Below are 27,694 nucleotides of genomic sequence, written 5' to 3'. Positions count from 1 at the left end.
CAGTATGTGGAGGAAGTGAGCCTCGGACTTTTGCCCCGTGACAGCCACCGCGCCCTGCAGATGGCCAACACCACTGATGAACCCCAGCACCACTGCTTCTCAGCTGGGGCCTGGGTATCACAAAGCATTCCTCCGTCACCAGGTGCAACCATGGTGGGCTCAGAGGAAGACAATGACTCACTGCTTATTAGACTTTGTGGAGCAGCCTGTCTACCACCCTTCCATCAAGGCAGAGGAACAGACAGAAGCCCAAAAGCAAGCATTAGCTACCTGAGGAGGGACTGAGAGTGGGGGACGGGTTGGGGTCATAAGACCCTTCTGCCCCCGCAGGACAAGCCTGCCTTAGTGTAGCTGGTTGGAGGTGGGTCACAGCTGGGACAGCACAGTCCTTTAGAGCCTGTTGCTCCAGGGAGTCTCTCTCCTCCTCCACCTGCTCTGTCCCTGTTCCTTCACCCTCGTGTCCCACGGTCTTGGTCTGCAACACCATGCCTGTCTGCACCTCACAAGTGAGAAATAAACACAAAACCAGTCTCACCACAAGACGACACTGCTCAAGGACAAGGAGTGTTTTCTGTCTCCCCACCTCCCCCTTGGGCTGAATCAGTGAAGAGGAGGCCAGGCGTGGTGTCTGCTGTGCTCTACACATTGAGGGGCTCAGCTTCCACGCTGACTTGAGTCAGGGAAGCCTTCAAAGCTCCGCAGTGCCAGGTTCCATGCTGCCCCAACCAGGGCAAAAGCCACTTCTCCATCGCCCCCAACTGTGGACAGGGCTGGCTCTTCCAGGTCCTTTCCTACAATGATATCCCCTGATCCTGCTTCACACTGAAAACACAAATGCTCTGGAAGGGGGGTGATGCTGATACCCAGGTGGGGACTATGCCGTCCATCAGGGCAGTTTCTGGTGGCCCCATCTTCCTTTCCCCGTTTCTCGTGCCTATACCTCACACCTAGCAGCAGACCCCACAAGTCCTGCTGAACTCCCCAGAGCCTAACACTGGAGCATTGGTAATCCCAGTTACTCGAAAGGCTCAGGTAGGAAGATCACTTGGGCCCAGGAGTTCAAGGCTGCAGTGAGCTATGACTGTGCCACTGCACTCCAGGATAGGTGACAAAACAAAACCCAATCTTTAAAAAATAAAAAATGAAAGAAAAAGGCATCCAGATTCTGATCTAAGAGGGAGGCAGAGGAAAATGTGACAAAGAGGATAAGGAAATGTGATGGCAGGAGAAAGAGACTGTAGCTGTGACAGGAAGAGGCCACGAGCCAAGGAAGGCAGGTGACCACTGGAATCTGCAAGCAGTGGAGAGAGGATTCTCCCCCGGGACCTCAGGAGGACACTGCCCCGCCCACACCTGGACCTTAGCCAAGTGATACTCTTTTTGGACTCTCAACCTCTAGAGCCATCAGAAAACAAAGATGTGTTGTTTTAAGCCACTAAGTTTGTGGCAACTTGTTACAGTCGCCACAGGAAACAAACACACCTGCCATGTTGTGTGCTGTGACCGGCACCTCCAACGAAGGAAGTCACCCTGGAGTTCAAGTCTGACACACTGCTGGCAGATGTTTGCCGTACCTGTGTGTGGCTGGACCAGCCCTCAGGCTAGTATATGGCACAAGGTGAAGGACACCTGCTTCCTAAGGTCCCTGTGCTGCTGACCTGCATCTCTGAGATCCCACCAGTGCAACCGCTCCGGATTCAGAGAGTTTTCCACACCATAAAGGACATTTCCTTCCTGGCCAAAGAAAACATTTTTCTGAAAAACAGTCTTGCAGAGGCCAGGAGAGGTTAAGACACTGACATATTACATTGCCTGCCACAAGTGGTGCCCTACGTGGATCAGCTAATCAGACTGTTTTCGGACATGACATATTTCCCAGAAATGCCCCAGACAAAAGACATGGCCAGGCAGGTGGGGATCTGAGTAGGAGGCAGAGCAAGGGGACACCTAAAAGGTGAGAGTGGAGGGGATATGCCCCTGGGGGACTTTACAGTCTGGCACCACACTGCCAGCCCTGTTTGTGCAAGTGTGTGAGCGCTGTGCAAACACGTGAACACACTAGCACCAGCCACGTGGCTTTGCTTTTTCAACTCTAAATGTTTTCTGTTGCAACTCCCATGAAATGACTTTTTTTTGACAGTTCTTTCCCCACTGCTGCTTAATTAGTTTCCTAACCAACTATTCCAAGCTTTTCACTTTCTTAATACCTAAAGTCATTTCTCTCTGTGTGGGAGGGAGACGCCCAGTGCATTATCACGAGCCTTCACGCTGCAGGGCACCGTCACAGCTGCTGCAGAGAAGTCCACCCACAGCTCTGAAGATAGCCCAGCAAGGGTGCCAATCACAGCCCATCTTCCCGGCTGCCTCCCCAGTGCGGGGTGTGGGCCACAGAAACCCCTTCACCCTCACGACAGCTCTCGCCACTCCCATCACCTCCTCCCACCACTGAAAGAGCTGTGCATATGGCAAAAGTCTGGACAGAGAGCACCTAAGTGGACAACTAGGTAGAACCCCTCTTCAGACCCTTGATAATTGTGGGTAGCCAGCAGTCGCTCCACTCAGGCAACACAGGGAAGGCAGAGAGAGAATGTGGGTATCTCATTATAGCCCTGAACACAGGCGGGCAGCTAATTCCTATTTTGCTGTCCCTGACTCACCACTTATGTAACAGGAAGGTAAGCGCACGGGACAGTCCTGATGAGACAGAAAGGCACTCACTGGGCACCTGAGGTCACTAAATCCTCTCAGTGCGGCCTGAGATTCAAAGAAGGGGGGCTTTTGGGAGTGGCCTATCTGAAATCTTTACATTAAAAACTCAAGCAGGAAAGAGTTGGGGAGGACAGCTGCCCAATTCGCCAGCCAGCCAACATGCGCCCTGTCTAGGTAGGCAGACACCAGTGCTGCCTAGAGGCGCTCACCGTCCTGTAGAGGGAGATCCTCGTGGAAGTAAGTGCACGGTGTTCCCCATGCTCTGACAGGTGTCCTGAGGTTGGGAACACAGTGAGGACTCGCGTCTGGCCAGGGCCAACCTGTGTCTTCTCATGGCTCTCCAGAAAGACCCAGGGTGACCTGCAGAGAGGTCCCTTCCTCTGATCCTCTTTGCCTGCTCACTCTGGCACGTTCTTCTCCAACTTATTCCCTCTACAGGGCTCAGCCATCCATGTATGACTCTAATACTGGAGGTGCAGAACATCCAATACTGGAGACACAGAACATCCAAATTGCCCCACACAGGGCCAGTCCCTTCCCTCTCACTCTTCCCCGAAGGGCAACTCCCAGGCTCTAAGTCGGGACAGGAGATTCAGGGACCCGGCTGCTTGTCCACATCTGTGGTTCAGTCACTCACGACCCCTCCCCGTGACTGAGCTTCCTCACCACAAAACGGAAGGTCTGGATCAGGTCACAGCGGGAACTCCCAACTGTCACCCTCAGGAGTTGGCTGTTTTTGGTCCACACAGCCCCATGATTAACCATTGCTGGCTTCCATTCCCTGATTCTTTCAGTGTGGGAAATGCCACTTTGGGCAGAGATGCAAACAACAAGAAAGCTCCCGAAGGCAGAACCTGCCGCTGCCTAACAGATCTGGGTCCAAGAGTCTTACAAGACTGGGTCCCAAGCCCTTCCCGGACCTGTCATTAGCACTCCTCCCCCAACCTCCCAACTATGATAAAAGGAAGGGAGGGGGCTTAAAGTTCAGCCGCCAGTTTCCTGAGAACAACATCCATCTCGAAGGTCCCACATACAGAGAATGCTCTGACCTCTACGTGCTCCATTCTAATGGGTGAATTTTCATGAGTCACCGTAAATTACACTTTAGGGGAAAAAAGTGAGTGTCACTTGTCAGCAAATGGCTCTGAGCTTCCCTTATGACCCCTACCCTCCACTTTCACAGCACTTAGGAAGTGTTTCCATCCCACCTGGGTTCACCTGCACCCAGACCTGGCTCATTCACCTTTAGTGTTTCAAAATAAAATCTGGCCACAGATGCTCTAAGGCAAAGTGGCCTACAGGAAGCTCAGTCCAGCAGGGCCCTCCCTGTCCCACTTATTATACCACCAACTCCCTGCTGCTGAAAGAGCATCACACAGATTCCACTGGACTGGTTCAGACCTCACCTTCCAGTCAAGAATCTATCTTTCTTCATTTAGGAATTCATTGTTACAAATAGGCAACATCCCAATCGTCATGACCAAATCAAGACGGGATGGGGACTCATCTAAGGCTCTGTGCCCAGAAAAGTCAAGTGGGGCGGGATGCAGGGGTTAAAAAAAAAAAACCTCAACACCCTGGAAGAACCTTCTCAACACCCTGGCTTGGCCTCAATTTCTGGCATCTCGTGGCTATGCCAGCCCTGAAAGCCAGTGGACTGTGCCCCGGGCTCGGACACTTCTTGTGAACACAAGCCCCTGTGTGCCTGAGAGTTCACCTATAAACATGGGCGTTGCTCACTCACCAGTCACCATTGGCAAAGAGCTTGAAGACATTGACTGCTGTGGGAAATCTTTAAAAAATAAATGTATTCATTTGGAAAAATAATCAAATGACTGCATAAGAAGAGGTGCCTTTCCTGAACAAGCCTGTGATCTGGGCCTCTGGGCACCTGGATAATTCTGCAGAGGAGGGTGGTCCGGTCTGGTCAGTGTGTTGTTTTGTTTTTTTGTTTTTTGTTTTTTTTGATATGGAGTCTTGCTCTGTCACCCAGGCTGGAGTGCAGTGGCTCGATCTCGGCTCACTGCAAGCTCCGCCTCCTGGGTTCATGCCATTCTCCTGCCTCAGCCTCCTGAGTAGCTGGGACTACAGGCGCCCGCCACCCCACCCGGCTAATTTTTTTGTATTTTTAGTAGAGACGGGGTTTCACCGTGTTAGCCAGATGGCCTCGATCTCCTGACCACGTCATGATCTGTCTGCCTCAGCCTCCCAAAGAGCTGGAGTTACAGGCGTGAGCCACTGCGCCCGGCCGTCAGTATGTATTCTTTTCTGCAGCTGCCAGAGGCAGGGGTTGTTGATAAGGGAGAGGTCAGAAATATTCCAAAACTTCAAATAAAGCAGCATATCTAACTGTATACATTGTATTAAGACTCCGTTCAGAATTCCACTTAAAGACCGAAGTCTCTCAACCAAAAGTCTGAACGCACCTAGGGACCCCGGGTGAATGTGATGCATGAGGAGGGGCTGGAGGGCTGCCTCCCCCATTAACAGCCCCTCATACTTTGCTCATGGGGCTCATGTAAAGATGAAAACACACCTGAGTCCAAAGTTGTTTTTAAATGATCTGATTCTGAAAACACACAGCACAGAACTGAGTGAGGAGCAGAGCAGAGGAGGGAAGAACACAGGGCTTCCTGTGGTCCGAATAGCCTAGGAGGTGCCTACACAGGGAGAGAGGGCCTGGGTGACCCCACAGTCACTGACCCCACCCCAACAAGCCCTCCCTAAGGTACTCAGGCTCCATATACCACACAGCAGGACCTGCCTCCTTCCCCTTGCGACCAGGACCTCATGGGAAAGCACAAAGGCCAGGGCAAGGCTGAAACATGACAGATTTAAAGTTAAATCTGAAAGTACAAGACTGACCCATAAAACACATTCCTTGGTTCCCTGTTTTGCCCCTTCCCATCCTTTAAACATGAAGGGTCTCCAGGCCTGAGGAAGCTTCTCTGCCTCTCAGATAGTTACAGGCTCTACGTTCTTATTGTTCTGATTTCTATAAATCTCTCTGAATATATATTCATATGCCCATGTTGTAAAAAAGGCAGGTGGACCCTACAATGTTGCAGGCCTGCCGCTAGCTTGGTTCAATCGCATTAATAAAGACACAGGTCAACTACTGTAGTTGGGTCAGTCTGCAGCAACAGACAAGCCAGAGGGTTAGGAAGGATGCTGAGAGCCCTGCCTGGCCTCCAGCAAGCCCTATTTCCCACCCGCATGAGGCAAGAGGTGCTGGTGGAGCGGCCTCTCTGAATGTCAAGGACAAGATCACTTGGGGAAGGAAAGACACCATCCCTCTCTCAGCAGGAGTCTGCCTTGCTTACACATCAAGGTCTGTCACTCACTAGTTCAGACACCTCACAATCTCTGTGGGCTGAGCTCAGTCTTTTCAATTGTGAAATGGACATAGTATCTACCATTGTGAGGAGTAGGACAGAAATGGGCAGAAAGTGCCAGCAAGGAGCCCCGGCTGGGCACATGGCTCCTCCCGAATCTCTGTGATGAGTGGGAAGGCAGACAAGTGCCACCTTTCTCCTCCCAGAAGACTTCTCTGCCTCCCCAACCACCCACCGCCTTTAAGAGCCTACACATCATGGTTCTGCTAGGGATTTAGTCCGCATGTGCTTATATGGGTACTGAAAGGTATGAGCTTCACCACAGAAAGGGCCTTCTATGGCCTAGTGTCCTCTCAACTGCTCTGTTACGGACACAGCAGCCACTATGGTTCCCAAAGAATCAGATACCCGGGAGGTGCCTCAGCACCAAGGAGGAGCAGATGGTTCCTCTCGCCTGCCTGGGAAAGCTCTGAACTAGAGGAAACAAAGTCAGAGCTTGAAGCAGCGATTATCAAATGGAGTGGTTAGAAATCACATGGACTGGCCGGGCGCGGTGGCTCAAGCCTGTAATCCCAGCACTTTGGGAGGCCGAGACAGGCGGATCATGAGGTCGGGAGATCGAGACCATCCTGGCTAACACGGTGAAACCCCGTCTCTACTAAAAAATACAAAAAACTAGCCGGGCGAGGTAGCGGGCGCCTGTAGTCCCAGCTACTCGGGAGGCTGAGGCAGGAGAATGGCGTAAACCCGGGAGGCGGAGCTTGCAGTGAGCCGAGATCTGGCCACTGCACTCCAGCCTGGGTGACAGAGCGAGACTCCGTCTCAAAAAAAAAAAAAAAAAAAAAAAAGAAATCACATGGACTTTGGGAGGCCGAGGTGGGCGGATCACCAGGTCAGGAGATTGAGACCATCCTGGCTAACACAATGAAATCCTGTCTCTACTAAAAATACAAAAAATTAGCCGGGCGTAGTGGCATGCACCTGTAGTTTCAGCTACTCGGGAGTCTGAGGCAGGAGAATCACTTGAACCTGGGAGACGGAGGTTGCAGTGAGCCAAGATCACACCCCTGTCTCTCTGGTGACAGAGTGAGAGTCTGTCTCAAAAACAAAAACAAAAAACAAAAACAAACAAAAAAACACGTAGAGTGGTTATTTAAACTGGTTTCCCAGCCTCGCCCCGCAGATTCTGATGCAGGGCAACATCTGCAAAAAAAATGGCTTGGGGAGCAACGGGAACTGGGTGATTAGCTGCAGAAAAGGGAGAAACCTCAAATGACAGATCCTAAAGACAGCAGGGCTCAGTGGTGATGCCCCTCCTCCTAGGCTCTCACAGGCCCAGGCAACTTTGGGCTGCTCATGGCTTTAACACTACCAAAAGTAGCAGAAATTTGTCAAGAGCGAGGTGAGCAGAGGTCCCAAGAACAAGGCAACCTCCTGGACCTCTCCTATAGGAAGCAAACTCAAAAGAAGCCAGAATCCTAACCTGTCTGCACTTGGAATGCTCTGAAGATCCTTTGGACCAAGCCTATTTACTTTATACACAAGTACACAGGCACCCCAAATTAATTTATCAGGCTGGATCTTCACATCATATGGAACTGACAAACTCCCAGGTTGTCCGTGAAAAAGGCACATATCCAAGAGCTAAAAGTGTTTTCTCTACTATGTCTGAGGATATGAGCTGAGCTGAGTCCTTAGCATGGCCCCTACAGTCAGGCAGCTCTCATCTCTCGCGACGCTCAAGGACTCTCCAGGGTAGGACGGAGCAGAGCTCCACACCATGGAGGCCGGCCCTCAGCACCATGCCTGCCACAGAAGGTGGCCTCAGTCTCTCTATGGCTTCCATGTGTGAGAGGCTCGGGGTCAGCAGACACGGTCCAAAAGCATTAGACCTACCATAATCAGGAGGAAGGAAATTCTGACACCAACCCAGATGATCTTTCAGGACCTTACGCTGAGTGAAATACGCCAGTCTACGCTGAGTGAAATACGCCAGTCAAAAAGGACAAACACTGCACGATCCCATTTATGTGAGGTGCTGGAGGAGTCAAATTCAGAGCCAGAGAGTAGCATGGGGGTTTCCAGGGGCTGGGGAAGGGAGTTATAGTTCAATGGGTGCACAGTTCAGTTAGCAAGTCAAAAAGGGTCCTGGAGAGGGACGGTGGTGGTGGTTGTGCAACAATGTGAATGTACTTAATGCCACTGAACTGCACACTTAAAAACGATTAAGATGGTGAACTTCCTGTGTACTTACCACAGTTAAAAACATTCTAACAAAGCATTTGATGAGCTTTTTGCCTTGGAGAGCAGGCCTGTGAGAATCCCAAAGCCTCATGGCCTGGCCTGCTCCACCCCAAGCTCCCGGAGCTCCCATTCTCCTTCTAGACCTGGAGCTCTTCCCAAGAGCCTTCTAGTGACATCTGGTGACATCCACACCTCAGCTTGACATCAGTCCCCAAAAACTCAGTGGCAGAATTAGGTAAAATCATGGGCAGCATTTTATAGGCAGAGAAACAAAGGCAAAGGACAGAGGCAGCAATCCAGGTTTCTAGACTGTTGCTTCATGCACTCCTGAAAAAACAGGGGCCCAGCCAAACCTCTCAGGCTCTTACTTGTCTGTGAGGCAGCCTGGACCCCATCTCACCTCAGCCTGCATTTGAAAAATTTCTTTTCCTTTTTCGGGAAATTTGCCTCTCTTCCACACCCACCAGTTACAGGGTACGTGGGTGTATCGAGAAAGAAATTTCCCAAAAAAGGAAAAGCGATTCCCCAAAGTCCCATCTCAGGGCTGCCTGGAGAGGCAATGGTCAGCCTCCGGAACTGGATGAGGTCCAGCAGCCCCAGCCCCTGCAGAAGTCCCCGAGCAGAAAGGGCTTCCTGAAGCCACTGTCCCCAGATCCAGGGACTGCTGCCTTCCTCCTCCTCCTGCACGCTGTGACCTCCTGATGTCCATCTTCCTCTCCAGGTCCCAACACAGTGGGGCTGAGGTAACTGAATTTTCCCCATCCCGGTTCTCTGGAGCTCTTGGGAGGTTTTCTCCCTTCTGCTGAGTAATCCCTAAGGGTCACTACATTCGTAATCTCCCTCCGAGGAACATCCCTTATCCTATCTTCTCTCTTTTCCTACCTACCCTCTGTCTTAAGGTTTTCAAGCTGGGAGCAGAAATTATGCAGCAAGGCATTTACAAAGTTGGTAGTTCAACTCCACAAACATTTACCGAACACCTGGCTAGATTTGTGCCGCCCAAACCCCATGCTAGACAATGGGGAGAAACACCAAGAATTATCAGGGGCCCATCCACAACAACAACAACAACAACAACAACAACAAGAAGTCAGTCTAGTTGGCAAGATAACACTCAAATGAAATCAAACGGTAACACTGTATAAATGTCAGCAACAATTCAAAACAGACGGTGACTGAGTGTGGAGGGCACAGACCAGCCATAAAATGCTACAGTTTATTATGTGAGCCTGGGAGGGTCAGAGGTGGCCAGGGGCTGCTCAGAGCTGCTGCTTTTGAAGACAAATGCTGAGGTAGGGCTTGCTTTGCAACATCGTGGTCTGAGGGCACCATGCAGGGAGTGCCACCTATGTGTTCCCTGGTATACACACACACACACACACACACACACACACACACACACACACACAAGCAGTTCTGCAGGCCCTGTGGTTTGCCTGGTGTGCAGGAGCACCCCACAGACCTCTCCAGATCAGAAACAGGCCCACCCCATTCCACGACTGGCACTGCACCATCAGCAAGCTGATTCTGCGCCATCATCCCCCTCACTCCCAGGAAATCTGACAGGTGAGCCCTGCGCTGTTTAAGAGCAGAGCTAATAGCAAATCACATTTACATTTTCATTTTTAAAAATAAATAAGAATTTAAATAAACCCTTGTCAAAATTGCTCAGTTTCTTGGCCTTGACACTGTGGACATTTTGGGCTGGAGCCTTCTTTGTTCTGGGGGCTGTTCAGTGGAGGAGATTCAGCAGCATCCCTGGCCTCCACCCACTAGATGCCAGCAGCAGCCCTGCCACAGTTGTGACAATCAAGGATGACACCAGACATGGCCAGTGGCCCTGGGAGGCACGACGCTGAGGACCACTGGTCTATTTCCAGGCACTCACAAAGGAAGCTTCCAGCTTGGCTTGAGTTCACCCACACATGAGCCTGCCTGAAATGGAGTTTTCCTGCTCCAGGTCTCAGGATCCTGCCAGCCTGTTTTGGGTGGGACTCTCAGCTCAGGGTGGCTGACCGTTAAACTGGAGCTCCTGGGCCACGGGCTGTCTGCTCACCTTGGGGAGTGGCTCTGAGGAACAAACCCTGATGCAGAGCACTGGGTGCTGGAGAAATCCTTCCAGCCTCTGCCTCCTCCCACCTGGCTTCTACCCAACTGCCTCCTTGCAACCTTCTCCTGTGACCTTCCAGATACAACAGGGAAACCCCTCCATGGCCTCGACTAGGCAGAGCAGTATTTACTAATGGGCTCACTGGGTCAGTCTCTCCAGCTCCCAGGTCATCTGCCAGAAAGCAGCCCATGGCCCAAAACTCCCAGCTCTGGGCCTGCCCCCATGCCCTCGCTCAGTCCAAGTTTTCCCTGGGGCTTCTTTCTTTCCCCACATCCCTGGCACAGTCCCACTTCTGCCTGAGCACTCCATGAAATAATACGCAACTCATATCCAGGTTGCTGGGAAACCAGTGTCGGTGCTCCTGGCTAGGCGGCCTCAATTATCCAGAAGCCACGCCTGGGAGGCAGCATGTGCTCTGCACTTGTGCCAGCACCAAGGCGTCCCCAGGAGCTACTCTCTTTGTGCTTGTGCAACTGAGCCAGAGGGAATAACGGATTTTGCTTGACTTTAGTTAGACCTAAAGAAAGATTTCCTGACCGAAATGATCAGTCCCCAAGGAAACAGTGCAGGGAGCTCTGTTTTTTTGGGATGGTTCATGACCCAGCCCAGCCTGAATGTAATCCAGTGACCTCTTGAGGCTCCTCTGATACTGTTGAGTCAACTGCAGGACTTAGCCAGTCAGCCAGCCACAGGGAGGCAAGGTAAACCTCACAGCTGCAGGAGCCCAGCTGACTCCAGGGCTACTCCCTGTGTAAGGGCTAAGCCAGGAGAACAAGAAGTGTGAAGTCTATCCTCCAGGTCTGCTTTCTTGCCTCAAAGGAATGGAGTGTCCAAATGCATTGGCTCCCTGCTCCTACTTCCAGCCAAGTCCACCATCGGTGCTCACCTCTAATCCACTACCCTGGAGCACAGATGTTCCCACAGCAAAAACCCCCTATGCTCTAATCATGATGTACAAATATGCTCACCAGAAAGAATGAAAAGGAAGACAACTCTTTTTAAGAAGGAACCAGTGAAGTGACAGTTGATACAGGATTACAGTATCATCCTCTTAATTCACCCCAGAAACAAAAGTAGAAAAAGTATCACATCACAAAGGTTAGGACTGGAGTACAAACACACCCACTTCTGGTCTTTGCACATGTGAGCTGTAATGACTACCCAAAAATCCCAGGCGCCCCCCCCCCCCCCTCCCGCAGTCTGGAAGGTCCCTAGAGGGCACAGTTATCTCCACTCATACTTCCAGAGTCTGTCTCGCCCCTGCAGCAAAGAAACGAACTCTGGGTAGGATAGGCAGGGGCCGCCTATTTCATAGTGAGACCAGACTTTCCAGGACAGTCCCAACTTTACAGTGCTGCACATATGTGCATACAAACATTCACCCACCAAGTGGAACTGGAAAAGGCAATCAAATCTCCCATCTTCAACCCTTTACAAAGTTTGGAATGCAGTCCTGCTTTAGATTAATTAGGAGAGACTAATCTCCTTTACAGAAAAAGTCAGGAGATAAAATGGGTAGAAAAAGAAAAGCCAGAAATTCCACCTAGTTGATTTTCAGGTTTGGCCTCTGGGGCAACAGCAGCAAACACTCATCCAGCCCAGTTAGTAGGTGGAAAACCAGGGAGGTGGGGAGCAGGAAGGAGCCTGTCTGCCTGGTTTAGTGACCAGAAGAACGCTGACCCTGTGACCAGGAGGCCTCTGAAGTCAGCTCAGAAAACTATGCCAAGCTCAAATGAGACAAGCAAAACCAATTACAGTCTCAGAACTGACAGGCAGCCCCAGGACTAGGCACGTGAGGACATGTGCAAGCCCCAGGGCCAGCCCCCGCCCCACACCCACAGGTCCACAGCCTGCAAACGTCCTCACTGTGACCCAGGACTTTGCCCCCGCTTTTCCCTAACCAGGAGTGCTCCAGCCAAGTCCACACTATTAGCCTTGAACAGAAATGACTTCCTCCCTTACTTCTTCCTCTCATTCAAGACCACAGAAGATGATGCTTCAAACCAAAGGTCTGGGTTTTTAAAGCTGTCTCCAGCAGGTGCCACAAATTCTTCAAAACATTCCACACTCCCAGACAGACACAAGTGAGAGCACACAGCTGCTGTGCTCTCACACAACAACGCAAGGGCACTGTAATGGAGGGACTTGGTGAAGGCTGGGGACAGGGAGTAGGCAAAGATAACACTTACCATCTCATCCAGGGCGTAGCGCAAGAGGCCGTGCTCGTAAAGGATGAAGAACCGTCGCTGCCATTTCTGCAACGGAGCACAAGGAGGGTGGTTAGGAGGATCTGGGTCCTGGCCCCAGAGCTTGGCTTCTGGAGTTCCCGTGTCTGACAAGCCCGTATCTAAGGAAGGTGGCTCCACAGATTCCACTTCTGGGGCAGGTGGCAGGAAAAGAGGGACCCGAGGTATAAGAATGTTGATTCATCAGCCAGGACTGGGCTGGGAGAAAGGCCCAAATCACATGAGTGATTGAAGCTTAACAAGAAGCTTTTTTTTTTTTTTAAACATTTGGAAGCTCCTCAGGAGCAGAAACAATGTGTGGTTACCTTTTTGTATTCCTGATGGTGCCCAGCACAGAATGCATCACATGATATGTGTCAATATTTATTTGATGAATGATCTGACATGACATGGAATAATCCAGGAATGCCAAGGCACGGATTCACCACTTCTGAAAAAAATCTGGGAAACTGCTACAAAAGGGGTTGTTCTGATGATCCACTGGCAAAGAGGAGGCACGAAAACAGCCAGGCTCCAGAATTCACTGAGGTGAAATGAGCTAATGAAAATCAAAACAGAGGAGCAGCAAGACCAGTGGAAATAACTCCAATATCCAAGGAGTGATCAAATGGCACAGAGTGTCCCCCGCTCTACTCTCCCTCCAAAAGCCAGACCACTGGGAAATGCCCACAGTGGTCAGATGCCACCAGGAGCTGAAATGAAAAGGACTATGAGGTGTATGTCTTCCTCTGTGTGGGGAGAAGGGCTTTGTCCATAATGCGAGTCTGCTGGCCCAGGTCGTGAATGACAGGCACAGCTCCCAGCCCCAAATCATCACAAGGGTCCATGACCTATTTTCAACATTTCAGCAAGCCCAATCCAGCCTGGGCAGCATGCTGAAAGCCTGTCTCCACAAAAAACACAAAAATTAGCTAGGCATGGTGATGCATGCCTGTAATCCCAGCTACTCAGGAGGCTGAGGTAAGAGGATCACACAAACCTGGGAGGTCGAGACTGCACTGAATCAAGATCACGCCACTGCACTCCAGCCTGGGCGACAGAGCAAGACTCTGTCTCCAAAAAAGGAAAGGGAAAGGGAAAGGGAGGGAAAGGAGCAGTAGCACTGTAAGAAAGTTTGTGAGGAAGGAGAGTTTTGTAACAGGAGGGGAGGGGAGGGCCCAACAATACTCAAAGTTTAACTGGCAGTAAGGCCACAAGAACTGACTATAAAAGCACATCTCTCTGCTTTGGGTCAGGGTTCTCATTTATAATAATGACTCCTGTCAGAGGCTGGAAATGGCAATTGTGTACAACCTCAGTATAAAATAGGAAAGGGAACTACTCCCTGGAAACTGCAGTCCAGCTGGACCAGTCATTCCTGAGTCCTCCTGTGTGGGTGGCATGAACAGGGACTCAAAGGGCCTTGCAAAGAGGCCCTGTAGAGGGCTGGTCTATGCTGGGTGTGTAGAGGAGGCCACCTGAACATGTTTCCTAGGAACATTTCCAAGGGCCTTATGTGCTGCCTTTGAAATCAAAACCCATTATAGAAGAAATCCCAAAGACCAGAGACACAATGCAAGGCCTGTGGGACCAGAATACACAGCCCAAGGTCCCTACTCCAAAGTGTAATATTCAGGGTGGGGAACGGGTGGGCAGCAGAAACTAAGAAGAGGAAAAGGACCTCCCAGGGACGGAGGGGGCTGAGTAGAAGCAATTTATAGGGTGCGAGCGGCAGCACTTTAGTTTGTGAGGAAGGAGAGTTTTGTAACTGGAGTCAAATACAGAGGGGCTTCCTGGCAGAGAAACAAACCACAGGTCAGGCCAATGGTGGTACCAGCTCTAGCGGGGCCCCGCCCTGGGCAATGTACATTTTAGTAAGAGGTAAGCCAAGGCCTCTGGGCCCCCAACCCTTCACTAGTGCTAGTGTGCTGAACCCCTGGCTCACGAGGAAGAGAGGTACTACAGGGGCGGGCCTTGGCATGGAAGGAACCGGGAGCTGCTTGGCATAACGCAAACCTTTAACCACTCTTTTGCCTCTTCCATTTGACTGTTCCCACAGTCAAGCTGACCCATAAAACAGGCAACACCCACATGAGAGCTCCTCATTCTGAAGGGAGCACTACACATAACTACGTATAACTGAGACCTTTTCTGTACAACATACAAGTGCGCCAAATGGGGAAGCCCTGCTGATCCTGCCATCCCAGGATCCACCGTTCAACTCTCCATCTCCCTCTTCCACTCTCCAGTTCACCCTTAGATGAGTCCCTTCTCTGGTTCGTCCCACCCCGAGAGTTGGCTCTGATGCGCTTACCCGAGACCGGTGCACCGGGTTGTCAAAGTCAGTCCCATCTGGAGCCAGGAGCAGCCAACCGCCATAAATGGGCTTTGCCTAGAGGAGAAAAAAGAGGGCAGGTCATCAGCGGCCTTCAACCCAGAAGAGAGAACAGGTCAAGTTAACAGCAAGCACTCGCTGGAAACAGACGTTGCCTCTGCTCTGCAGAGGTCATAACGCTATTCCCACTGCAGTGCATCTGTGGCTGCTTGAGAGTCAGAGGCTGGTGGGGATTCTGCAGCATCCAGGGTGGAGAGCACACAGGCCCTGGCAGGAGTGTGAGAACCTGGAGAGTACAGGATCCCCTAAGACATGCTGTCTCCTGCAAGCTACTGATCAAGCCACCAAGATCAGGAAAAAATGACATTTTATTCAACAAATATGTAAGCGTCAATGCGTGCCAGAAGCCAGGAAATAGGACATGAACAACACAGTCAAAAAGCCTCATGCTGAAGACACAAAACAGGGCCTGAGAAGAGACTGCTTTTGTGATCAAAGCCAGCTCTGGCCAAAGAATGATCAACTGACTGGCTGTGTGGCTGCATGCAGAAACCCTTTCAGTTCAAACTCTCCGATTTGAAAAGTGAGAGTGATGACAATTCTACCTAAACCTCATGACTCTGATGTGAGGACTGATGAGATAATGCAATCAGTAAAACCCAGCACAGGGATGTAAAACTGTGCTGCCACCTTGAAAAAGTCTGGCAGTTCCTCGGAAAGTTGAAGGCAGAGTTACCAGGGCCCAGCAATTTCACCCCTCTGTATACACACCCAAGAAAATGGAAAACAGGGGCTCAAAAACTTGCACATGAATATTCATAGCAGTATTATTCACACTTGCCAAAAGGTGGTTAACAGCCCATATATCCACGGACAGACGAATGGATGAACAAAGTTTGATGGATCCACATAAAGGAACATTATTCAGCCAGAAAAAAGGATGAAGCACTAACATATAACACCGAGGAACCCCGAAAACATGATGCTAAGTCAAAGAAGCCAGACACAAAAGCCCACATATTACAGAATTCCACTTACACAAATGGTCTAGAATAGGCAAATCCACAGCACAGAAAGCAGATTAGCGGTTGCTAGGGACTGGAGGAAAGGAAATAAGGAGAGACAGCTAGCAGGTATGAGGTTTCTTTCGTGGGTGACTAAAATGTTCTAGAATTAGACAGTGGAGATGGTTGCACAACATTGTAAATATGCTAAAACTCACCAAACTGTATACTTTAAGAGAGTGAATCCTAAGATAGGTGAATTATATCTCAATTTAAAAAGCTGCATGAGCACAAAGAACACTGAGCAGTGTCTGGCCTGTGAGGTCTCAACAAATGTGAGGCATTGCTTTATTTTACCATCCACAGAGTCCCTACTCCCCAAACCACGGGTAGGAGCTCAACACGGGGATCTAGACAGACACTCTGGCTCCATCTCCTTCCTCAGCCATACCCAGCTGGCGAGAACACACTGGAAAAGGTACAACCAGGCCCATTTATCCAGTCCCTTTCGGAGGGAGGTAACACAAATTAAAACACAAGTTCTCTGACTGCTGCTTACACACGCAGGACCCCTCATGGGCCCTGCTGATGTGCTTTTTATTCAGTGCTCTCCAAACTAGGAGGCCCCACCACACTACCTCATTTGGTAGCTGCAGACTGTGAGTCAGAGAGGGCAGGCCACATGCCAGAGGCCACACAGCCTCCAGGCTGAACCAAGAACCCCTGTTTTCTTGGCTTCTTCTGCAGGGTCCTCAAGGTCCCCAGGAGCACTGGCTTTCCTCATGAATGGTGCAAGTAGAGCTGTGTGCCTGGGGTCGGGGGACAGCTGCAAGGACAGGAGAGGCTTGCTTTGATACAACAGGGGATGGGTGTTGGCTGCAGACATAGTGCAGGAGGGCTAAAGGGTGTGTGGTGGAGATCCCACCTGGGAAGGCAGAAGCAAAGGCAAGGAGAGATCTGTGCTCTCTACAAACTCCAGCTGTGCCCAGCAAGCCTCCAGGTGGGCACACACGCTTGGTGTCTCCACACCCCATCCAGAAGCACACATCCTAAGCAGACCCCACCCAGAGGCCTTGCACGGGAAAGCCAGAGTTGGACAACTCCCTGTGTGTATCCGGACTCTGTGACTCCCAGCTGGGCCTCTTGCCGGCCACAAGTGCCCACCTGTGAGGTCAGAGGCCAGCCTGCCAAGCCATTCCTCTATCTCCATCTTGACTGTGCACCACCACCCTCACCTCTGGAGGCAGGGTTTGGGGTGTTGTCACATAATCAGCTACATTTACCCAACCTTTCTCTAGGAGGAACTGTGGGGAGCCGAGGGATCAGCATCTGTTCTCTCAGAACCCAAGCCCTGGTCTCAACCCAGACATCCTCAGCAAACCTCTGCTCAGGACCCCCGTGTGCATGGCCCTGGGTGCTGCACACCAGGGAGCCTGCAGCAGCCACGTTGCTGGGCTGTGACTTCCTGATACGGATCACCACAGAGGGGACTGATCCAGGTGGGCAGGTGGGGCGGACACAGAGCAGAGGGTGAGGTGCAGGGTCTCCGGGTGGAGGAGCAGGCTGAGACACAGGTGACACCTCATCCAGCATTCATCAAAGCAATTCCAGAGTGATGGAGAGCAGAGGAGTGGCTGCCTGGGGCTGGGGGAGGCGGAAGGATGGGGGTGACAGCCAAGGGGTGCAGGGTTTCTTTTGGGGATGATGAAATGTTCTAAAAGTAACTGTGATGATGGCTGCACATTTGTGGGAATATCCTAAAAATCATAGAACTGTATCATTTAAATGGGTTAAATGCATGATGTGTGAATTTCATCTTAACAAAACTGTTTAAAAAAGCCCTGAAGAAGGTAAGGACTCCATAGATACACGGGGAGATCTGGGGTGGAGAGGACTCTCCGGGCAGGGGTGCAGCTGACACACAGGTGCAGAGGCAGGAATGACGGAGCCATGGGGTCACAAGGAGCCATCTGTAATTACTGAGAGCTCACTCCTGAAGCCCAGGGAGCCAGGGACAGGACCTGGCCAGCTATACCACCGCCACTCTTCCCTCTCACAGCCAGCCACATGGGCTGCGCAGCCTCTCCCAGCCTCCTCAGCTTCCCAAAACCTGGCCTTCTCTACCATCCCTCAGGGCTTCCTTGAAATGTCCCTTCCTCAAGGGGACAGTCCTGACCCTCCCCCTCAGTCTCTAATGACTCACTTCTGCCATTACCGTCATTGCATATCACAGAACTAATTTCTACCTACCATTTCATTATGTATGTAATTACATTGCTATGACATGACTTGCCCCCCACCCCTACCCCAGAACCTTCACTCCAGGAAGGCAGGAATGGGGTCTGCCTGGCCCTGGCTGTGTCCTTGATCCTGAGGTAGGGGTGCAGAGGGAGTGGAGGTGAGTGCCCGCTGGCCTAAGCCAGCAGTGGGTGCGTGGTGCCCTCTCTGAGCTTCCTTCTCCTTACATAACCTAGGTCCTGACTCAGACAACCTGTTCTCATCCCCCAGGCGTGGGAAAGGCCTCCCAGGAAGAGCTGCTGCTCCTCTATGTCTCAGACTATCTAAAAATGCTGCATCCTCCCCCACACAGCAGACCACAGTGTCTGCAAGTGCAGAAGTGCCCACGGGCAGAGGCTCCCACGCACGCCCACCTGCTCCTGGGGCAGCGCCTCTAAAAGGCCCTAAGGTATTCTCTTCCAGAGAGCCCTGTAATAATCCGAAACTGGGACACTAAAACAAAACAAACAGCCCAAAAGGCAGCGGGCAGGAGGGAGTGTGCTCTGGAAACACTGAGTGGGTAGGCTTAGCTTTGCTGCTTTCTGGTTGAGCTGGTGGGCCCTTTGGAGGGAGGCAGGAGAAGCAGGTATCTGTTGTTGACATGGGGGATCTGAGCTGGGCTGTAAGGACCCAAAGGATGGGGTCCGAGTCCTGTTTCAAGCAGCTCTGCACACAGGGCCCCTTTCTATGCAGGTCTTCCCAGAGGATGCATGTGGCTCTGGATCCCATATAAAAGTGACCACATGAGAGACTCCCCCGAGCTACCTCCTCTCCAATTAAACTCAGCCTTCACTCATGACCCACACAAGTTGGAGGCTCCACTTCTGGTTGGCCTCTAGGAAGAGACTGCTGGTGGTCTGGGTGTGCCTTCAACCTGAAGCTCTTTCAAAAACAGTGCCTTGAAACTTCTGTTTCCTGGACGATGGGGTAGATGTAGATTTCCCTATTCCTCCTGCTAAGTACAACCAAAAACCTGGGGCCATCACGTACAAGACAAACACAAGAAGACTCTGAAAGGTAGAGGAAAAAAGGCAGGTGGGCCAAGGACCCAGGACCCAAGGAGGGACACTGTGGCGACTCTCCCAGACTTTCTTTTTGTCTCACTATCCCAGAGTGGGTAGAGAACTGGCAACCTGAAAATGCCAATGGGCACACAACCAAAAGAACCAACAAAAAGCTACTTTCCATAGCTGAAGAAACCAGAAAGGAGCAGACCAGCAAGACAGAAAACTCTTAGACAAGAATGCCCTACTCTGGCCAAAAGCTACAGGAAAGCCAGCATGCCACCCCCAAGCGAGCAAAGGTTGGACTTCCACCCTTACGAGGTGCCCCACATCCCGGCCAGGGTGGTGCGAGAAGACACAAGGGCCTTACATCCCACCAACAGCAATGAGGACCCTTCCTGCTCCGTGCTAGTGTGTGTCAGAGGGTGCCCAGTGGAGGGTCAGGGTTTTTTACCACTGCCCAGCGGGAAGGCAACCCATGACGAGGAGCCTCCCAGTTCAGGCATCAGTGGAGGCCGAGGGGTGGACTTCTGTCTCCATCTGAGTAACTAGGTGGTCATGGTGACTCCCTTCCCCCACGGAAGCACTGTCAGAAAAACCTACTGAAATAGAAAGTTCAAATGAGACCCAAAGTCACCCAACAGAATACAAAAACACTTCATTTCCACCAAAAATTATCATCATACCAAGAACCAGGAAGGTCACAAACTGAATTAACAAAGACAACCAAGAAATGCCAACACCAAGATGACAGCCATGCTAGAATTATCCCACATTTAAAGATTTTAAAGCACCCATGATAAAATGCTTCAACAAGAAATTATGAGCACACTTGAATCAAAGGGAAAGACAGCAAAGAAATACAAGCTGTAAGAACCAAACAAAAATCCTGAACTTGACAAATATGGTAACTGAAATAAAAGTTCCTGGGTGGGCTCGAGAGCAGAAGGACTGGGGGCAAGGAAAGAATCAGTGAACTGGAACACAGAACAACAGAAATCATCCCATCTAACAACAGAGGAAAAACAGACAGGAAAAAATGAATAAATAAAAGGGAACTGTGGAACTGTAACAAGAAGTCTAACATTCATGTCATCAGAGTCCGCAGGATAGAACGGAGGGTGAAGCAGAAAAAGGGCTCAAAGAATGGCTAGAAACCTCCCAAATTTGGCAAAAGTGGCAACCTACACCTTCAAGAAGTTTAGTGAACATCAAAGGATAAACCCAAAGAAATCCAGACCAAGACATATAATAATTAAACTAAAGAAAAACCTGAAAGACAAAGACAGACAAAGACAAAGAAAAAAATCTCAAAAGCAGCCAGAAAAAAATAAGACCTTATAGTTTCGAGAAAACTAAGCAGAATGACAACAGATTTCTTATCAGGAACCATGGAGGCCAGAAGGAAGTGGCACACTACTTTTCTGATGCTGAAAGAAAACAACTGTCAACCTAGAATCCTATAACCAGTAAAAATATCCTTCAGGAATGAAAGGGAAATCCAGACCTTCTCAGATGAAGGAAAACTAAGAGAATTTCTTTGCTGACTTACCCCTAGCAAAATGGCCAAAGGAAGTTCTCTAAACAAAAAAGGAATCATAGAAGAAGGAATCCTGGAATATCTGAAAGGAAGCAAGAACACAATAAAAAAGCAGAGGAGGGGGTAAGTAATTAGGCTTTCCTTCTCTTGAGTTCTCTAATTGTTTCATGACTAAAGCAAAAACTGTCTAATGTAGTTCTAAATGTATCTAAGGGAAACACTTAAGACAATTATACAAGGAAAAGGTAAAGGAGTGGACAGATAGGTACTCTCTCAAACTGGTAAAACGACACCACCAAGAGATTGTGACAAGTTATGTCTATATAAAGTCATATCTTCTTATAACCACTAAAAAATATATACAAAGAGATATACTTAAAAACTATTTATATTTTGATATATAAATCAAAATACAATTCTAAAGAAAATGTTCGGCCGGGCGCGGTGGCTCAAGCCTGTAATCCCAGCACTTTGGGAGGCCGAGATGGGCGGATCACGAGGTCAGGAGATCGAGACCATCCTGGCTAACACGGTGAAACCTCGTCTCTACTAAGAAATACAAAAAATAGCCGGGCGAGGTGGCGGGCGCCTGTAGTCCCAGCTACTCGGGAGGCTGAGGCCGGAGAATGGCGTGAACCCGGGAGGCGGAGCTTGCAGTGAGCTGAGATCCGGCCACTGCACTCCAGCCTGGGCTACAGAGCCAGACTCCGTCTCAAAAAAAAAAAAAAAAAAAAAGAAAATGTTCAAGTAACCCAAAGGAAGCAGGAAAAAACAAAACAGAAATAATAACCAGACACACATTAACTATGCTCTAAGTTATCCGTAAATATTTTAAATGTATATGATCTAAATACACCAATTAAAAGATTGATAGATTTTTTAAATAATTCAACTGTACACTGTCTACAAAAAACTCACTGCAAATATAATGATGACAGTCAGGTTGAAAAGAAAAAACTAAAAATGATACATCCTGAAAATATTAATCTAAGGAGAGCAAAGTTGTTATATTATCAGATAAATTATATTTCAGCACAAAGAAAATGACTAGAAACCAAGAATATTACATAATGATAAAAGGGTCAATTCACTGAGACATAGTGAACCTAAATGTTCATGCACCTTTAAACATCAGAGTGCAAAATAACGTGAAGCTAAAACTAATAGAACTAAAAGGAAAAATAAATCCACAAATATTGTTGGAGACTTCAACATTCCTCTTAATAACACAACTAAAGCAGTACTAGAAGGGAACTAATGTAACCACGATGCTCACATTAGGAAAGAGGAAAGGTCTCAAATCAATAATCTAAGCTATCTCAAGAACCTAGAAAAATAAGTACAAAATATACCAAAACCAAGAAAAAGGAGGAAATAATAAAGATAAAAGTAGAAATCGGGCTGGGCGCGGTGGCTCACGCCTGTAATCCCAGCACTATGGGAGGCCGAGATGGGTGGATCACGAGGTCAGGAGTTCAAGACCAGCCTGACCAACACAGTGAAACGCCATCTCTACTAAAAATACAAAAATTAGCTGGGTGTGGTGGCGTGCGCCTGTAGTCCCAGCTACTCGGGAGGCTGAGACAGGAGAACTGCTTGAACCTGGGAGGTGGAGGTTGCAGTGAGCTGAGATTGCAACACTGCACTCCAGCTTGGACAACAGAGCGAGACGTCTCAAAAAAAAAAAAAGATAAAAGTAGAAATCAATGAAATTGAAACAAAAAAAATCAGTGAAACAAAGAGCTGCTTCTTTGAACACACTGATAAAATTGATCAACTTCAGCCAAGCATAGTGGCTCACACCTGTAATTCCAGCACTTTGGGAGGCTGAGGGGCGGATTACCTGAGGTCGGGAGTTCGAGACCAGCCTGACCAACATGGAGAAACCCTATCTCTACTAAAAATACAAAATTAGCTGGGCGTGGTGGCGCATGCCTGTAATCCCAGCTACTCGGGAGGCTGAGGCAGTAGAATCGCTTGAACCTGGGAGGCAGAGGTTGCAGTGAGCCGAGATCGCTCCATTGCACTCCAGCCTGGGCAACAAGAGCGAAACTCTGTCTCAGAAAAAAAAAAAAAAAAAAAAAAAGACAAATTCCAAGACCAAAAAAGAAAAAAAACCACATAAACACATAATGGCACAAATTATTATCAGAAATAAAACAGGGATAACATTACAGATTCTGCAGACATCAAAAGGATAATGAAGAATACTAACACAATTCTACAAACATTAACTTGACAACATATAGGAAATGGACCCATTTCTCTAAAAAACACATAATTTAAATGATTGTGTAACTATTAAGGAAACTGAATATGTAATTCCATAACTCACAAAAAAGAAATCTCCGAGCCCAGATGATTTTACTGGAGATTTCTACCAAGTGTTTAAGGAACTAACAGTAATTCTATATAATCTTTAAAAAAAAAAAAAACAACAACAACAGAAGAAACACTTTCCATTTCATTTTATGAAGCTAGTGTTACCCTGACACCAAAACCAAACAAACTACATGACAAAACCCCAACATTTTTTAAAAATGAAAGAATGAACTATGGACTAATATCCCTCATTAATATATAGTAGTTCACCCCTACTCCATCCACAGTTCCACGGTTTCCCTTACCCACGGTCAACCGCAGCCTGAAAACATTAAATGGAAAATTCCTGAAATAATTTGCAGGTTTTAAACTGCATGCTATTCTGAGTAGTGTGATGAAATCTTGCATCGTCGTGCTCCATCCTCCTGGGATGTGGATCCTCCCCTTTGTCCAGCGCATCCATGCTGTATACTCTACCTGCCCCTTAGTCACCTAGTAGCCATCAGTTATCAGATGGACTGTGGTGGTGTTGCAGTGCTTGTGCATCCAGCTAGCATTATACCTAATGCCCCCAAAGCACAAGAGTAGTGATGACAGCAATTTGGATATCCCAAAGAGAAGCCATAAAGTGCTTCCCTTAAGTGAAATGGTAAAAGTTTTCAATTTAAGAAAAAAAAAAAAAAATCATATGCTGAGGTTATTAAGATGCACAGTAAGAATAAATCCTCCATCGCTGAAATTGAGAAGGAAAAGGAAATTCATGCTAGTTTTTCTATCACACCTGGAACTGCAAATGTTACAGCCCTTGTGTGTGATAAAGTACCTAGTTAAGATAGAAAAAGTATTTATGGCTGGGTGTGGTGGCTTACACCTGTAATTCCAGCATTTGGGAGGCTGAAGCAGGAGGATGGTATGAAGCCAGGAGTTTGAGGCCAGCCTGGGAATTGCAAGACCCTGTTTCTACCAAAAAAAAAAAAAAAATTTATATATATATATATAAATAGCTAGGTGTGGTGGTAAGTGCTGGCAGAGGCCCAGCTACTTGGGAGGCTGAGGCATGAGGATCACTTGAGCCCAGGAATTCGAGGCTGCAGTGAGCTATGCTTGCACCACTACACTCTGGCCTGGGCAACAGGGCAAGACCCTGTTTCAAAAAAAAAAGATGAAAAAAGTACTGGTGGGTTTGATACGAAGGGGTATGTAGGTTGTTTCCAAACAGAAATGTGTTCCGACTGACAGCAATCAGGTTCAGTACCATCTGTGGTTTGAGGAATCCACTGGGGCTGTTGGAATGTATCTCTTGCAGATAAAGGGGGACTGCTATAGATGCAGAAATCAACAAAATATTAGCAAACAGAATTCAGCAATATATTTAAAGAATTATACACCATGACCAAGGGGATTTATTCCAGTGAAGCTGGTTTAATATTCAAACACCAACCAATGTAATCCAATCCACCAAATTAATGCTCTACAGAAGAAAAGCCACATGGTCCTATCAACTGATGCAGAAAAAGCATTTGACAAAATCCAACATCCATTCATAATTATTTTTAAAACCTCTCAGAAAGTAGGAATAGAGGGGAACTTGCTCAACTTCATAAAACCATCTCTAAAAAAACCTCCAGCTAGCATTATACATAATGGGGAAATGCTCATTGCTTTCCCTCTAATATCAGGAACTAGGCAATGATGGCCATCTCAGAATTCTTATTCAACATAGTGCGGGAATTTCTAGCTAGTGCAATAAGGCAGGAAAAGGAAATAAAAGGCATACAGATTAAAATTGAAGGAATAAAATCTTCACAGATGACATAGCTGTCTGCATAGAAAATCTCAGATTCTACAAAAAACTCCTAGAACTAGTGAGTTCAACAAAGTTGCAGGATACAAGATCAGCATACAAAAATCAACTGTATCTCTATATGCTAGCAATGTACACACGGACACCGAAATTAAAATACAATACCACGTAAAATTGCTTTAGAAAAGAAAGAAATACTTAGGTGTATATACAACACAATATGTACAGGAACTGCTGAACACTATACAACACTGATGAGAGAAATCAAAGAAGATCTAAATAAGAGAGACATAATGTATTCATGGACTGGAAGATTCTAAGATATCAATTCTCATCCAATTGATATTCAGTTTAACACAATTCCCATCAAAATCCCAGCAAGATTTTTTGTAGATATGGACAAGATTATTCTAAAATTTACATGTAAATGCAAATGAACTAGAATATTTTTAATTAAAACAAATAAAGAGGGTATAATCTATTTACCCAATTACAAGACTTACTATATATCCATAGCAATGAAGATTGTGTGGTATTAGTGGAAAGTCAGACACATGGATCAATGGAACAGAAGCTAGCAATAAACCAACACAAATATGCCCAATTTTGACAAAGGTGCAGAAAGAATTCAATGGAGGAAAGACAGTCTTTCAACAAATGGTGCTAGAGTGACCGTTCATCCACAGGCAAAAAAAAAAAAAAGAAAAGAAAAGAAAAGAAAAGAAAAGAAAAGAAAAAAAAATTACCTCAAGCCAATACAGAAGGTAATGTTATACAAAAAAAAAAAGACAAAATGAAACAAATTTAAATGGATAAACTGGACTTCATTAAAATTAAAAACTTTTGCTCTGCACAAAGTCCTGCTAAGGAAGATGAAAAGATAAGCCACAAAGTAGGATAAAATATTTTGCAAGCGACCTTTTGCAAAGGACTAGTATCTAGACTGTACACTAGTATTTAGACTACATAAAGACCCTCAAACTCAATAGTGAAAACACAAAACAATCCAATTAGAGTAAGAGCAAAAGACACGAGAAGACTTTCTACAGAAGATAAATAGCACGAAGAGGTAGGTGTTCAATACCAAAAGCTACAGGGGAAATGCAAATTAAAATCACATGAGATGTTACCATACTCCTATCGGAATGGCTAGAAAAACAAATGGTGACAACATCAAATGCTGGCAAGGTCACAAAGTAAGTATATCTATCACTCATATACTGCTGGTGTGAATCAGTTTGGCAGTTTTTTAAAAAACTAAACATGCAACTACCATACAACCTAGGAACTGCACTCCTGGATATTCATTCCAGAGAATGAAAACATACACTCACACACAAACTACATATGAATGGTTACAGCAGCTTTGTTTGTAACAGCTCAAAACTGGAAACAACCTAGGTGTCCCCTCATACCACGGAATGTAAGTCAGCAATGAAAAGCAAACTACTGATCCAAACAACAACCTGGATGAATCACCAGAGAATTCTGAGTGAAAAAAGCCAATCTCAAAGGTTAGGGTTAGGGTTGTATGATTCTCTTCACATAACATTCTTGAAATGTCAGATTTATGGAAATGGAGAAGGATTCCTGGGTGGCTGGGCTTGGGTTGATGGGAGGAGAAGGCGATGGAGACACTGGGTACTTTCTGCATTGTAGTCAGTATCCCAGCTGTGATGCCATACCACAGTGTTGCAGAAGGTCACCATCGGAGGACCTGGGCAAAGGGGTACATGGGATCTCTGTTAGGAGAAACACGATTATCTCAACATAAGTAGTTTAATAAAAAAGGAAAAATAGTGGCACGCACCTATAGTCCCAGCTACTTGGGAGGCTGAGGCAGGAGAATCGCTTCAACCCAGGAGGCGGAGGTTGCAGTGAGCTGAGATCGTGCCACTGCACTCCAGCCTGGGCAACAGAGCTAGACTCTGTCTCAAAAAAAAAAAAAAAGAAAGAAAAAGAAAAACAAAACTCAGCCACTGTGGCCTCTGCAGTCAGTCCTCAGGGGTCTATGGTGGATGGCCACAGGCCTCCTCCAGTGACGTCTGTCTGCCATGGCCCTGAGCTGCACCGCGTATGCTCTGCTGGCCTCTCCAGCTACTTCCCTGGAGGTCACGCACATCCCCTCTCTCAGGGGTTCTTCTGTCCCTTCCCCTCACAACCCTCCCCAGGCAAATCTGGGATGCATGCCAGGATGAACCCAACTGTCTCAACTCTGGGTTGCCCAACTGCCCCAAGCAGGCAGCCAGGAGCAAGGGATGGAGAAACATCTCAGCCTGCTATACCTGGTGTTGTCAAGCTGCCAACACTGACGCTTCCCAGATGTGCACAGGTCTCTGGACACAGCCATCCCATCACAACCAGCCCACACAACATGCTTGGCTCTCACTCCACGTGGCCTGTCTGTGGCTCCAAGAGGAGGAGGGAACAGTCGGTGACAAGATCTCTAACAGTGGTTAACCCAGGTTTCCTGTCCCCTTGGACTCACCTGCCCTTAGACTGCAGTGGGCGAGGAGAAAGGTAGTCAGACACGTTGAACAATCTGGCACCAAAGAGGGCAGGCCTCAAACAGTCGATGCAGACAGGTGAGTCTCACCCTTCTCACCCCATCACGTCCTGCCACCTCTCACCTCCCATACACAAACATCTTCTACTCCATGGAATAAGGATACACTGCCCCATACACAGACCCCTCAAAATCCCACACCTCCTTCAAGAACACTAACCGGCCCCAAGGCCACATGTATTCCTTCTCTCTCACACCACCACATCTCCTCGCTGGGGA

The 27,694-nt window shown here is 48.2% G+C and overlaps 1 protein-coding gene across 8 annotated transcripts in view; it reads right to left on the bottom strand.

Moving 5' to 3' along the window:
- MPRIP (myosin phosphatase Rho interacting protein) overlaps nucleotides 1–27,694 on the bottom strand; it is a 150,923-nt gene that overhangs the window by 102,525 nt on the left and 20,704 nt on the right. For all 8 annotated transcript variants that reach the window (XM_021928781.2, XM_009189776.4, XM_009189775.3 and 5 more), the window contains exons 2-3: nucleotides 14,938–15,015; nucleotides 12,588–12,653 (exon numbers count right to left, since the gene is read on the bottom strand). In XM_021928781.2, the coding sequence (XP_021784473.2) occupies nucleotides 12,588–12,653; nucleotides 14,938–15,015 (144 nt within the window). The remainder of the gene's footprint in view (nucleotides 1–12,587; nucleotides 12,654–14,937; nucleotides 15,016–27,694) is intronic.

The sequence above is a fragment of the Papio anubis genome, chromosome 17, assembly GCF_008728515.1.
Source record: "Papio anubis isolate 15944 chromosome 17, Panubis1.0, whole genome shotgun sequence".
Classification (NCBI taxonomy): domain Eukaryota; kingdom Metazoa; phylum Chordata; class Mammalia; order Primates; family Cercopithecidae; genus Papio; species Papio anubis.
Note: the sequence above shows the minus strand (reverse complement) of the source record. Positions and strands in the feature narration are given on the sequence as shown.